The following is a 15,169-nucleotide window of genomic DNA, read 5'->3' on the forward strand; positions in this document are numbered from 1 at the left end:
GAAAAAAAGGTGTGGGGGGGTTCAGCAGGCACCGCGGGTGCTCTCAGCCCCGGGACGGTGACGGCACCGTGGGGATGCAGCGACCAGAGGGGCTGCAGTGACGGCGCTGCGCCTCCTGCATAAAACCTCGGCCCTGCTGGATCCGGCTGGGTTCTTCCCTCGGTTGCAGCGAGACACGTTTTTGCCTACGGCAGTCTTGGCACTGCCTCTCGCAAGGTGTGCGGATGGCAAAGGAGTGCCTTGTGGGATGTTGGCCCTCCAACACAGGTCGCATTCAGGAGCAGGGCTCCAGGGAGCGGGAGGTGGCTGTGTATCAAGGCTCTCTTTCACAGCCACTGCGGTGCTGGGAATTGCTGCGCTGGGGAGGCTATTGACAGGGCTTCTAGGGAAATCTGGGGAAACTGAGACATTGTGCCTGCAGCGCCTGTCCTACCATGCATTTCTCTCGCAGCGAGGCAGTGGATCAGGGCAGTAGCCTGCACGGGATTTTTAATTCATTTCCTTCTATCCCTTTCATCCTTTTGTTTGGACTGTGTTCGACAGGGGTCTGAAATGAGGAGAGATGGATGAAACGCTGTGAGGGGCGCGAGCACAGCGAAGGCAGCCCGGCTCAGCCACTTGGTGCAGGGGCCAGGCGCTCAGCCCTTCCCTCTGCAGCTTCTCGCTGCCCGTTGCCTTCCAGCTGGGGGACAGCGGGCGAGCCTACAGGCACGGAGCAGCACAGCGTGCTGAGCCAGTGCCCTGCAGAGACGGTGCTTCGGTGCCCAAAGTTACAGAGCAGCATTTTGCTGTTCCTCGGCACCCGAGCTGGTGGGACTCCAGCAGAGGTCACTCTGTGGTGCTGCCTGGGGATCCACCTCGCACATAGACGTGCTCATCTCACCACCTCAGAACCCAGGTCTACCTTTCTCCAGAAGTCTCCTTCAGCAAGAAAAACCCTGCCCCAGCGAGCAGCCCATTGTCTTCCTCCTGCCAGCAGTATTTGATGGACGCTGCTTTACGCGCTTCCAAAAAGCATCCGACACCTGAAGCTCGCTGTGGCAGGTACATTTATTTCCCTCCATCTGACAACCGCGCTCCGGTATTGTTGGAAGGCATCTGTTGAAGGGTAACGATTAGTCTCACAGCATTTGCTGTCCTGGAAAAAAAAAAAAAGAGGTGTGAATGGTGAGAACAGTTTACTGACAGGCTCGTGCACGCGGGGCGGCAGAGCTCCAATACCTGGCGTGGCACCTGCGGTGCTGCTCGCCTGTCCTCGCGGCGCGCTGGTGGGACACGGGGCACTTGTCACAGATGGCTGAAAGAAGCCCAGTTATAAAAGGTGCTTTTCTTGGGTGGTGGAGATGGGAGGAGAGCTTTCTAAAAAATATTTTTTTTCAGGATCCACTGTTTCCTTGTTGCAGCACAGGCACAAGTGGAAAGGCAAAGCCAAAAATGATGGCAGCGCAAAGGAGATGCTGGTCCTTTTGCGGAAGGGATGTGCTCCCTGAACAGCGAGTCACTGGGAGGTGGGAGCAATCGGTGTCACCTCCCTCAGATCCCCTCCCGGTGCAGCAGGCACCGAGGTGCTCAGCAGCTCCTCTCCCACCACAGGAAGCCCCCTCTGTGCTGGCATAGCCCAGCCCCATGTCCCCAGCCCTGTGTTCCTGCCAGCCTTCAAATGCCCTACCAGTATCATCTGATTGCTGTGATATTTGTCACCGTGCCAGCCCCAAGGAGACAGCAAGGGAACATCCACTGCCTTGTAAAGCTCAGCCCAAACCCCAAGCTGTGAGGTCTCCGGTACCCCGAGCCCACCCTACTAACTGGCACCACAAAGAGGGGCACAGCACGACCAACCAGCCCAAAAAAGGAGGCCCAGCAGATGGACACAGAAAGCTTCTCCTTCCAAAAAAACCCTCGCTTCTCATTGTGTGCTTGCTGTTTGTGGCAGAGACTGGAGGGGTGGCTCTCGTTTACCTTTCTTAATTATCTCAAATCACAGAGTTACCAGTAAGCTAAAGTGCATTCCTGTGGCTGGTGTGGATGGGTTGCTTTTTATTTGATTTGATTATTTTTTAAAACATAATGGTTTCTGAATTGGAAACGCACTGAACACTCCCCTTCCGTGCTTGCCCAGACAGCTTCTGGCAGGCAAGCCCTGCTCCTGCTCCTGCTCCTGCTCCTGCTCCTGCTCCTGCTCCTGCACCTGAACCTGAACCTGATCCTGTTCTGTGCCCATCCATGAGACTTGCTGTGACGCTCAGCTCCCTCCTGCCACGTCTGGGCAGCCCAACATGGGGACAGGGTTGGGTGGGCACCCAGCAGCTCCATGGCTGGGCCAGGGCCATCCACAACCCCACAGCACACAGCTGGGGTTGCAGCACCTACAGCTCAGCTCCACCCCGGGCTCTCCCACCTGGCAGCAGTGATGGATCAGGGAGGCTGCTGGTGGGAACTGAGTGATGCTCCATCCTGCGTGCGCTCAGGCACAGCCCACGCTTTGCTGGCGGTGTCCCACGTCCCATAGCGGGGTCACAGAGCGGCTGGGAGCAGGCAGGGCTTGCCAGGAGCTGCTCTGCCAGGGGCTTTTAAACGGAGGCCATCAAATTGTTTTTCAGCTGGAGCAGGAAATGAGAAGAGCAGGGGCGGGATGTGTTTGTGTCGGCTCACTGGACCAGCCTCAGCCACGCGGTGCCGGTTGCGTGCGAGCCCGGGGAGCCCAGGCTGTGCTGGTGGCACAGATGAGCTGCCACGGGATGTGCTTGACCCCAGCCAGGCCAGGGGCTGTGCTTTCACGCTCAGCATCAGGGGTGGTGGTGCAGTACCCACGCTGCGAAGGTCTGCCTTGCAGCAAGCAGCAAAGCAAAGCCCTGGGGCTGCAGGAGCGAGGCGCCGAGCCCAGGCTTATCAGCCAAGCTCACACCAAGCCCTCCTGGCAAGAGCACGGCGTGGTTGCACCACTTCGGAAAGCATGAGACCGAGCTTCTGCGTGACGCTGGGCTCTGGAGCTGCTGGGGGAGCGTCTCTGCCCTGTGCCCCATTTACGTGCTGCAGGGGACGCCTTAGCATGGCTGGGTTTGCTGCGCTCGCGTGCAGCCAGCTGCTCGTAGGTACTTGGTAACCTCAAACAGGTGTTTGGCAGATGCTTCTTGGATTCCTTATCGGACCCTTTTTTCTGCAGCCCAAGCTGCTTGGTTGTGGTACAGCATCTCATTGACCAGCTGCACGAGCCCAAAAGCTTCAGGAAGAGCAGTGCACGAGCCAGAGCAGAAATGCCTGGGATATCTCTGTAGCATGTAAAGAAATCCGCCGCCAACTAAGGAAGGTCACACACAGAAATCCTTATCTCCCTTCCCACAAATAAGGATCATGAGTAAAGCACTCAAACAGCATGAGCATCATGAGATGGAGTTAAAAAATCATGAGCCGGCATTGTTGTCTATAAATAAATAACACGTTCTGGGGTTTCATTCTCAGCCTTGCGGTTTTGTGCCTTTAGAATTTTGTATTTTCATTTTTATTTTTTTTTCTCTGCATTGAGAAAGACTAGAAACATATTGTTCTTTTTTTTTTTTTTCTTTTCTTTTTGAATGGAATTGACAATCTTCCACAATCATTGGATTCCAGGAACTGAAGCTCTAACCCCCCCCCCCGGCTTTCTCTCCCTCCCCCCCCCAGAAGTATCTCGAGCTTAGTGATAAAATCCAGGCTTTAGCCAACTTTGGGTGGGGTATCTACGAGGAAGGTGTTGCTGACATTTCATGAGGCCACATGTTAATTGCTTTCTATCTCTCTCTAAAAGTTCCTTCTGGTCCCAGTGGGTTTCAATATAGTAGTAAACATTAGAGCAGCCTTATTTTATAGGACTTTATGTGCTGTTTCGCTGCAGAGGTGGCTGCGTTTCCAGGCATGGTGGGGCTGCTCTCTGCCAAGAGCGGATGTGCTTGCAGTGGTGAAATGCTCTTTGGAACCTCTTCGGGCAAAACCCATCTCACTGGCTCTCTAACGGCAGTGCTCACGTGTGATCTTACTGAGGGCACTGCTGAAAAGGCGGATCAGCTGTGAGGCAGCAGCAGGTAGCCCCCAGCTCCTTCGGAAAACAGAGGGAACATGAGAAAGCGTCACGGGGAATGGTTACTGCTACACAAAACACCCCTAGGTTGTGGAGGGGCTCTGCCAGGTTGTGGCTCCCATATGGCATCCCAGGTTGTCCGATGTGAATGAGTGTGCGTCTGGGACCTTTCGGTTCCTGGCTCTGACTGCACCTCCGAAATCCTCTGCCGTGGGCAAAACACTCAGAGCCGCTCTCCAGCCTCGTTTTGTGGTACAAGTTCCCTAAATAATCAGGTGCAGGTCATTTTCGGCAGAGCTGTTGCCTGTTTTGTCCCCAGATGCTGTAAGGGGATGTAAGTGTGGCAGGAGGACGCCCACGTAGCCCAGCACGTGCAGAGCTGGGCTCCAGCCAGCCAGGGGCTCTGCGTGCCTCCCTCCCTCCTTTACGCTCGCTCATTTCCCTGTGTTTGCTGTGCAGACGTTCCCGTCCCTCCCGGTGGTCCCTCTCCTCCCACCAGCTGCCCACCCTCTTGGTGCCCCTTGGGTCCCAGGCTGGTCCCATCCCTGCCAGCAGCTCCGCGCCTGCCTCTGCCAGAGGCTCCTCTTGGATGCGCTGAGCAGGAGCCGCCTGTTAATGCAGGGTTTACGCCGAGCCACAGATCTTTGCACTCTCTTCTCTTAATTGTCTGTTTCCGGGAATAAAGGGAAAAAAAAATAACCCCCAGCACTCTGCGCGATGCCATTAACTGGCTGTAAAAGTGTTTTGCTGCAGGGAGGCTGGGTGGTCAAGTGGTTTGAGAACAAGATTGGGAACCTTCATCTCCTGTGTTTCCAAACTGCCCGTGTCACTGAGGCTCTCCTGGGCGAGATGCTTCACCCCGTATGTCTCTGTTTACCATCCATAAAATGGAGCTATTAATACTGCTGTGCTTCAGGGTGATCCTTTGGACCATAATTAACGTTAAAACCCTCTGAGATCACCCGGTGGAAGGAGCTGGAGAGGGGCAGAGGGCTGCGCACTGCTGGGGCTGCCAGCTTCCACCAAAGCTGAATTTATTGGTGCTGGTTCCAAAACAGCTCTTGTTCAGAGTGAATGGAAAAGAAAACCGTTCCTCCAGGGTCTCTGAAGGAGGACTGGTTTCAGGTGAGGCAAAGTGCTCTTTATGGCCAGATCAAACCCACTTTATTTCTGATGTTTTTCCACTTGGGCTCTAGTTTTATGTTTGTTTTTTTTTTTTTTTTTTTTTTTAATCTCATCTGAGAAAATGATGATATGGAGGGCTTGTTTGTTGATCTGTTTTTTAACCCAGCCCTGACCGTTCTACGCACTCTGGGTCTTGGCATTTGAGTGACTTTGTTTCTGTTCCTGTTGGCAGAGGGCAAAAGCACAGCCAAAGGGCTGCCGCGGGTCCTTAACATCACCCGGAGGGCAGGCTGCGCTTTAGCACCCTGCCAAGCAGAGATGCCCCCTCCTGACCCCGCTGGCAGTGGAATAGGTGATGCGGGCACTAATTGCCGACTATTACAATTGTTTTGATAAAAGTCTGCTGTTTTCGAGGGAAGTGCTCTGGCACCGATTACCTCCGAGCTAATGGAGCCTCGCAGCCCGAGCTGCTGCGGGCAGAGCAGAGGTTGCACATTAGCTGCGCTCACCCATTTACAAAAGGAGATACAACAAACACAGCCGAGCAAACGACCCCAGGATGGGGACGGAGATCACAGAGATCAGCTCACAGCAGAAACCCTCTCGTTGAGCCCCCTTACCACTCGCCGTGCTCATGCTGGTGAGCAAGAAGAGCGACGCCCAATGATGGTGCCTGGATGGGCTGCAGGGCTGGGGTCCCCACTCGGCACTGGGTGCCCCTATTGCTGCTGCTTTCTGGACCCAGAGGAGATTTCACACTGCAAAACTGCAGAAACATCCCCTGCTGCTAGCAGGAGACTCCTTCCTCACTTTGAACCCCTCATCTGCCGAAGGATGAGGAGGGAAGGTGGCTCCCGCAGGCTGGGCTGCAAAGCCCCGCAGTCACAATCCTGCCCTGAATTCCCATTCCCCTATTGCTCTGCTGCTGTCCCTTAATTATAGCGGGAGAGAACAGCCTGTGTGTGGTACTTGTGAAGTCGCACAGTGCGGACATCCTTCCTGAGATGCTCCCACTCTGAGCTCCGTTCCTTGTAAATTATGGAAAATGATGTCATGCCAGAGAATTAAATAGCATCTCCTTGGGCGAGCTCAGCGTGTGCGTCTCCTGCCCGCCCCGGGTTTGTGAAAATGGGAGTTGTCCCTACACACAAGTGGGCTCCTTGGCAGTCTGCTGGCGTCCTTTCAGTCAGCGGGTATTGTTAAGGAGCTGATGCTAATTGCTCCGAGAGAGTATGTCCTGCGCTGGGAATCGCTACAGCACAAATGTCAGCCCTTATCAGCTGCATGTGGGGCACGCAGGGTGGCTGCCCCGGGGAGGAAGGAAAGGGGAAGCATTGCTCCTGTCCCAGCTAAGGGTGCTGAGGAGTTAGGACCATTCCTTATGTAAACATGCCTCGGGGTCTCAATCCCATTTAAGCTTCAGCTGCTTTTATGACGCTCTGCGCTCACTGCTCAGTTTTCCCTTGGGATAAGAGCGGGGCTGTGTTCTTTCTTGGGACCTGGGTACCCCACCACCAGGCATCTCTGCGGGGTTCTTGCCAGCCCCTGCACTTTGTCAAAGCCAGCTTGAGTTCCCATGCCCTGGCTCGGAGTGAATAGACACAAACCGATGCCTTTTGGGAGAGTGGACAGAAGATCGTTGCTCCTGCTGCGAAGAAGCATTCTCGTGTTGGAGCCTTGATATTCTGACCAGGGCTCTGAGCTCAGCATCCCAGGACGTCCCATGCAGCCACAGCCTGTTTATTCAATGCTCCATCCAGCACAAAAGCCGTATTTTACTGTCAGATGCTCTCCATTAGCTTCAAGTGTGAAATTATCATTCCCACCCTTTTACCAGCCCCACCCTGGTGAGGAAATGAGGGAGAAAACAACCTCAAGGGCCGTTCGCAGGATGTGTACGAGCTGTCGCTTGTCAGCACGGAGCCTACTTAGGGCAGGAATTACTGCCCTGCTGCGAGGAGGTGCGAGCACCGCAGCACTGCCAGGTGCTCCCGGGTGCGTGGCTGAGCACCCCGGGGGGGTTTGCATCCTTCCCCGGGCACATGGCAGCAGCGTGCAGCCTCGGCTCGAACCTGTCCCCACGGCCCTGGCTTCTCCCTCTGGGTGCTCTCCAGTTCTGAGCCTGCGACCTTCTCACATCTCCTTGAGATGCCAGGAGTGACTGATGGGAGCCTGGACCACATTTTTCCCTTCTCTCCTCAAGGGCAGTTCCCATAACAACCCGGTGGTGTTGGGCTGAGGGATAAAGACATGTATCTTTCCTTCCTGCCTTCCAGATTCACCCTCTACGCGGTGGACACGCGGGGGAGACACTCGGAGCTGAGCACGGTCACCCTGAGGACAGCCTGCCCGCTGGTGGATGACAGCAAGGCAGAAGGTCAGTGCTCAGGCACCTCGTTTTCAAAGACAAAAGACATTTCCTGTTAATTTTACTTTTCCTGTATCCATTGTGCTCCTGCAACCCCCTGCAGTCCCCTCCCTTGCAGCGCATGAGCTCCATAAATGAGGCTGGGCGTTGGGTTGGGAAGGGATGATAAATCACAAGCGTCTTGTAGTGAAGTCCCAGTTGGAGTTGGTGGCTCTGTGGTCCTGTGCAGCACAGTGCCGCTGTGTCTGTCCCCTCACACGGCCATGGGAGCTGTTAACACACCTCCCCTGGAAAGGGCGATCGCATCCTGCAAAAGCACGAGGGACAGCCCTGGCTGGGACAGGGGCACAGCCACCTCTGGGTGCTCAAAGGCTGTCAGTAGTGGCTGGTTTGGTTCTGAATTGGAAACGTCGACCACTCGCACAGTTGCATTTCCCAATTTTGAAACCAATCCCATTTGTTCTCCCCAGAGGGTTTTGCTGCTTTGAAATGTTAAAAGATTCATCTACATGAAAGGCACGTTACCTGTTTCCTTTCTTGCTTTCTATTTTGTAAAGCACACAAAAGAAAGTTTTGATTAATACTTTGCTTAGTGTTATTGATGAGCATTTCCAGAAAAATGAGCAAACGGGAGACTAAAGAAAATGAATGAAATTGGTTTCTGTGCATTTTCCATGTCCAAAAAGAGATCCTCTTCTACAGCAGAAAGGGCACCCTCTTGTTTAATAAATCGAGCTGCTCTAGGAGGTACCGATGACGATGATGCACGGCACTTCTGGCTGAAGCAGCATATCGTTAGCAACAGCGTCGTGTTCTTCCTACCCTACACATCACAGCTGTGCGTTTGCTCTTGTTTGGGTGAACAGGGGAAGAGCTCGTCTGCCCTAACAGGGAGGATAAGGCTGCCTCTGCCTGTGCTGGCAGCCCTCATCCTCTCCTTCTCTCATTCCTTCATGGAGTTTTGCTGGAGTGTTTGGGGCTGCCCCATGCATGTGGGGCATCCGCCGCAGTCCCTGAGGCATTGCGAGATGCTCTCCAGGTTGCCAAATGGGGCTGCAGACAGCCCCCAGGGGACTTGCAGCCATCCCAGGCACCATCTCCTCTTGCCAAGGGCCCTGCTTGTCCCTCTCCTCTCTCTTCATTAAATCCTGTCCCCTTGGTTCCTTCCAGAGATAGCTGACAAGATCTACAACCTCTACAACGGCTACACCAGTGGGAAGGAGCAGCAGACGGCCTATAACACGCTGATGGAGGTCTCCGCTTCCATGCTCTTCCGAGTCCAGCACCACTACAACTCCCACTACGAGAAGTTCGGGGACTTCGTGTGGCGCAGCGAGGACGAGCTGGGGCCCAGGTACCATCCTTGCCCCACGTCCTTCCTGGCCCCACTGATTCCCATGCCCCTCCTGGCCTTCCCCTATGGCTGAGGGACGTCCCCTGGTGGTGTTCACCCAAGAGGGGTGCTGACCAAGCTGTCCTGCCATCTCCTGAGGCTGCCAGGTCCCGTTTGGTCTTTGGATGAACGGTTCTGGGGTACCGAGAAGCTGAGCAGGAAACCAGCCTGAGCTGGGCACTGCCACAGGGAGGGAGCTGAGTGTGCTGGGAACACTGTGGGGGGACCGGGGGTGTAAATCAGGCCTAGGATAGAGTGAGGGAGCAGTGTGTAAACCAGGACTCGGATCTTCAGAACAACGGTAGGTGAGACCGTGACTCCCCTCGGGTTCAGAGGTACCCAGGTTAATTGCAGGGTGCGTGGCTGGAAAGGGTGATGGAAGGGATGAAGCCAAAATACAGCGGGTACGGGTGTGTTACGGGTGCTGCGTACAGGCAGGAGGTAGCCAGAGCTGCTGTCGGGAGGCAGCAACAGCCCACGGAGGTATCTGAGGAACACAGGACAAGTCCATCCTTACGTTGTAGTGTTTGTGCATAGGAAATAGCCAGGCAATGAGAAGCAGCAGAATCCCTCCTGGGTATTCTTCGGTGGAGCCTGTCTGTGTCAGGGAACACGGTGTGACCTCCGGGTCTGTCCCCAGAGTGGGATGGATTCTGCACCCAGGACAGACCCGTTCTGTCATCCCTTTTTGTACTGGCTCCCTGCACACCTGGACAATATTCTGCATGGACAGTACAGGGGAGGACAGCTCCCCACTGGCATGGCTTTGAGCACCTTCCACCTCCTCCTGTGGTTGGGGATGTTTGGGAAACATCAGTGTCCAGCTGCAGGGGGTATTCATCTGTGAAAAGGGTTCTGAGCCCCTGGACAAAGAGCTGAGGTGCTGGCAAATAGGTTATTACTTTTGTCTGTAGATGTAGCATTTGGTATCATCAGAGGGGGTCAACGACTGAACAATCTGTATGTGGTAAACTTGACTCTACTAAATGATACGTTTCGTGGACATTTCCTTCTTATTTCTCTGTCTGACCTGACATACCTTTATCTTCCCAGTGGAATATAGTTGCTGTACAAACTGTAAATATTTCCAAGATCCCCTTTTCCACCTCCCCTCTCTCCCTAAACAAGAATTCAGCCCATTGACGTTGGCAGTAGAAAGGTCCTCCTAAATTTCCATCCTGTGGTGCCACTGACACCATGCAAGGATGCGAGCACACAGTGCCTCACGTTACCTACGTACAGGCCTGTGTTAGACACAGCCCCTTGGGAAACACCCAGCAATAAATGTTTGGAAGTAGCCATATCCCTCTGGACATCCTGAGATCTCTAACAGGATTCGGATAGCCTTGACCTGCCTTGAAGCATTTGTAGATACTGTTCTTCCAGCACCCTCACCTAGCACGCTGCTCCCTGACAAACCGATGCAGAGAAGGGCGGAGGAGTGGGGTCTGGCAGTCCACAAATACCTGGAAAAGATTTTCCTTTTCTCCCCTCCACTCCTGTTTGTCGGACACGAGTGAGGATCTGTCCACAACACCAGGATGACAGCACTCTACCGCAGTTTCCCTCCATCCTGGACATAAATCTAAGCTGGCCTGGGGCTTGCCCTCTGACAGAGATGACCTTGGTCGTAATTTCTTCGGTAGCTCATTAGCGCCTGACATGGAGCCACTCTTCCTTCCCTCTACCTTCCTCCTTCTTTGATGACACTGCAGGCTCGTTTGTCCTTTCCAGCTGTTCCTCTCTCTTTACCCCCGTGGGGACCATCAGCCGCTTCTTACACAGCCCTGTCACTTGAGATCCCGCACGCTTACTGCAGGATGTCGGCTACCCCGATACCTGCATGGAGCCATGAGGTGTGCAAGGTGACACTTAAATGGCCCATATTGCTCCACCCTGTGCCGGGCCACATCTGCAGCCAGCAGTCAGTCCGGCTGCTGTCCATCTTCCTCGCGGAGCCAGGCGATCTCCGAGCAGAGCCCGTGTGCCCGTCCTGTACTTGAGCACTGTGTGCCTTGCAGCCAAGGGGAAGCGTCCGCAAACGGTGCCAGGCTCTCACCAAGAGCGACGCTGTCGTCCAGCCCAGCTTCTCAGGGAGCTTGGACAGAAACGGAGGCACTGACGTAGGAGGCGAGTGAGGATTTGCCAAGGGAGGCCATCTCGTAACACGATTTTAATTGACGGGCTGTTCTCCTTCCCAGGGGGACATTCATTTTCGTACCTTGAAATGTTTATCAGATGAGCCTCGGATTCACAGTAAATGTGTGCTCATAAAACTGAGCGACAAGAGGGAAGTTGATTGCCTCCGTGTAATAAATACATCACACTGGAGTCCTCGTGAGCCCAGTTTCCATGAAAGCCACAGGTTACTGCAAACAGCTGCTTGCTAGAAGACACACTGACAGCCAGATGTCCCAACCAGACGGTTTACATTAAGGAGACATTAAAAACTTAGCTCATAGGTGGCCCTAAACCAGGACTTTCTGTGGTCAGCAGCATCTTGGCACCTGGCTTGCTTCATCCTGCTCGTCTCCTTGAGCAACAACAACCCCTTTCCTGCTCCCCCCATTCCTCATGCAGACACCAAGTGAATCTCACAGAGTTAATTTGTTCCAACAAACCAGAGGAATCTGTCTAAACCAGTGAAGGTTTAATGCTACTGTGCATTCAGACCTCTGGATCTGTGCAGCGGGAGCGCTTCCTGACACAGCGACAGGGAGATTTCTCTACTATTTTCTCATATTGTGCTTTGTGACGCTTCTCGTGACCGCTGCAAACAGAGCCTGGCTTTTAGGAGGAGGCAGGAGAAATAATTAGGCTAAAATCCTCCTTCCGTGCCCCTACTTGTGGCTACCAGGGACAAGGGGGTCGGGATGTGGCACCGGGGCTCGCAGCCTCGCCTTGCCCTGAGCAAGTCACCCAGGCAGGCAGCCGGGACGGCCGCGGGAGGCGAAGTGCATCTCCAGAGCAGCTGCCTTCTGGTACCGAGGGGAATGCAATGTACCGATGGGAGGCTGTGATAAGAGGCCATCGAGTCCCGGACTAATTATCCTCCTAGATGAGGGTCTGACAGACCCGGGTCAGTTCTCAGTAGAGTGGAAAAATCTGAATTTATGACAAAATCGCCCCGTATGGGAACACAGCGGACGGGCAGCCACCCTCTCCTGCAGTGTCCTGGGAAGCTCGTCCTCCCCTCCAGCCCAGGTGTCGTTGCCCCTCTGCTTTGTCACGCCGGTCCCTTCTCCTTCGGCACCTTCCTCCTGGGCGAGCTAGGGCAGGGTTTTGCTGGCTCTGGCTGCGTTCTCATCCCACACCAGCCATCGAGGTGAGTACTCGCTGTCCCCTGTGCCACTGGGGGCAGGGGACGGGGACGTCCCTCCCCTGCACGAGCACCCTGGGGCTGGGCATGTCCTTCCCGAGCCGGGGCTGGCGACCAGGCACCCGGTGCCCAGCCCCACCTGCAGGCACTGCCAGGCCCCCAGTCCATGCAGGAGGAAAGTGGGAAGTGCCCTGCAGCAGACACCCGTCCCCCTCCCCACCCCTCGCCTCGCACCGGAGAGGGAAGCAGCCGCGTGGAGCCGTCACCGTTCTTAATCCCCCTCTCCATCATTTATGACTTGGGCTGTGACCTCCTAAATCCGTCACTTAAGCGGAGAGCAGAATCAGTCCCCGGCTGGCGCCGACTTAAAACAACTGCCCCTGCAGCGGGGCAGGAAGGAAGGCACCCCCGGGGGGGCACCCCGAATTGGGGCCGCTTTGTGGGGTGACACAAGGGGGCTGCTCCGTCCCTTTGAGGGCCGAGCACTCAGGGGCTGGCCATGGGAATGACCCCCCCCCACCCCACTCCCCTGCTGTCCTCTCCTGATTCCTGCCCTTTAATAAGGCAATAAATTATAGTTTCTGGCAGGGATGAGGTTGGTCAGCATTTAGGAAGATTTCATTTCCAGTATTTGAAAAGGTGGTCGTTCTGACCCGACAGCCCTCCGCAGGGAGCACTTGGGTAATACCCAGGGCTTGATTTATGGTGTTAAATTGGCAGCCCAAGAGCTGCTCCTGTAATTTATTACCCAGCCTTCACCAGAAAGCTTCTCTCTCTTTCTCACCCCTCCCCTCACCCGCTCTGTCTCTCTTTCTCCTTATTTTTTTTAAGAGGGAACAGCTGACAGCCAAAAGCTAAATCTAACATTTACACATGACTTCATTACCCCACTAAAATAAATGACTCAGTCTCAAGGCAGTGAAACCCATCAAATCTGGGGCTTTGGGACCGGAAACCTAAAGCGAGGGGCCTGATCCCCACCACCCCGCCATCACCCCGTGGGCTTCTCCTGGACCACGGTGCTGTGTGTGCTCAGCGTCCTTCCAGGGGCAGCCCATCGTATGCGGCATCCCACCGGTCCCTTCCCGGGGCTGTAGATACACAGCAGGTGTGTGGAGACCACCTCCAGAAGGAGCCTCCAGCAACGAGATATCAACAGGTCTGGTTGGTTTGGTCCCAGGGCTTCTTGCTGCTCCTCATGTTTGCCAGGACAAGAGAGCAGCATGTGTATCAGGAGAAGGCAACGCCGTCAGTCTTAGCAAAATCCATGGTGTGGTGGAGCAAGCAGTGAAAATGGGAAGGGAAGACCAAGGGAGATGATCGGGTTATGCAGGAGGGAAGTGAGAGATGGGGTAAGAGAACTGTGGAGGGGAGGAAACAGGCAAAGTTGTGGGAAGGGAGGAGAGGAAGAGAAGAGCTTGGCCAGCAGATGTGTGTGTGCTGGGGTGCCCACACCACACCCAGATTTGGGGCCAAGGCATGGTTACCACCACCGGTATATGGCTGCTCGTGGCCACTTGTTGCTGCTAGTGGTGAGCTGGACCAGGAACCAGTTACGGGAAAACCCCATGAAGTTGTTCAATTGGCCTTCAGATGGGCAACTTCCCCATGTCAGTGTGGGGTCATCCCCCCGGACACCTGCACAGCGTAGACAAATGGGCAAAACAAGCAGGGGAAGGGGGCAGTGCCCCTTTGGGCAGTAGAGATGACCCAGAAATAGGGTGACTGTAGAGCTGTGGCCCTAGAGAGCTGATAGTTACCCTTAGAGCAGGAGGGAGGCCTGGCTAGATGCTCTCCTCCCGAGCACTGCCAGCTCACATAAATGTCCATCCTATGGGATGCCCATGGGCTCTGTCTTTGGCCAACCTCCCCTGAAAGAAAGGGAGAATCAGAGCTGACGTTAAATGATTTTCAGCGTTAGGATGGGTAAGCACTGGAGTAATTGCCTGGGGAAGCAAACTCTTCTCCACCTTCGGCTTACAAACAGGTTAGACGTCAGGGCAGCGAGGAAATGGCATGGGTGATCCCATTTGATCCCTTCCACCCCCGTGGCTGTGATTTGCTGAGGTTTGTTGGCCTCACCGTGGTGCCACTCACAGCAGACTGGTTCACTGCTGAGCTGAGCTGTAATTGGTGTCTGTGCTGAAAGCACCCAACGCCGTCATGGAATTTGGTGAATTCCCAGTGGTGGGCATCCAGCAGCGCAGGGCCCGTTGTGGGCAGTGTGCGAGGTCCTGACGTGCAGCAGGAGCACCGGGTGATGCAGAAGTTCAGGTGGCCATTACAGAGTACCATGAGTAGAGGTGTGCTACGTGGGCACAGCTCCGCATACACATCATTACGCATGTGTGTATGTAGGTAATGAGGCTCAAATTGCCTCATCTGGCTCATCTTTATACACAAAACCAACACACGTCCCAGCTTCAAAATTAGCACTGCCCAAGAAGGACCAACACCCCCCCACTCTTTGCTCCCCCTGCAGAGACGTCCACAAGCCCATTGCCATCAGGGAGGAGCGGGGTCATTCTCCACGTGCAGTGCTGGAGGAGCAGCGGTTTCCTACAGCCTTTTGGCCAGCCTCCCTGCCCCAGTGGGAGAGATCCGCAGCCGGTGGGTGACACCGATGTGCCCTCCTGCCCTGTCTGCCTTCGCTGCGCCCACGGCACGCGGGTGATGGGTGGCCACCCCTTTCCCGCATCCCACAGACGATGCTCCCGGTGCCGCCTCCTCGCCGGGAGCTCACAGCCCAGGCTGCAACAGCACACAGCTTTCATAATCAAATAATCCCCGTGTTTATGCCTCGCTGACTGACAGCGCTGCCCCCGACATATCATTATCGGGAATTTACATTCCTTCAGGAACTGCGAAATCCCCTAACCCCAAATCCAGAGCTTTCCTGTGGCACCAGAG

General features: G+C 54.9%; 1 protein-coding gene across 6 annotated transcripts in view; it reads left to right on the forward strand.

The window, feature by feature from the left end:
* The window catches only part of ASTN2 (astrotactin 2), a 341,061-nt gene that overhangs the window by 324,325 nt on the left and 1,567 nt on the right, over positions 1 to 15,169 (forward strand). For all 6 annotated transcript variants that reach the window (XM_080561615.1, XM_080561613.1, XM_080561614.1 and 3 more), the window contains 2 exons: positions 7,456 to 7,556; positions 8,718 to 8,901. In XM_080561615.1, the coding sequence (XP_080417741.1) occupies positions 7,456 to 7,556; positions 8,718 to 8,901 (285 nt within the window). The remainder of the gene's footprint in view (positions 1 to 7,455; positions 7,557 to 8,717; positions 8,902 to 15,169) is intronic.

This window comes from Anser brachyrhynchus (assembly GCF_964034855.1).
Source record: "Anser brachyrhynchus genome assembly, chromosome: 19".
NCBI lineage: Eukaryota > Metazoa > Chordata > Aves > Anseriformes > Anatidae > Anser > Anser brachyrhynchus.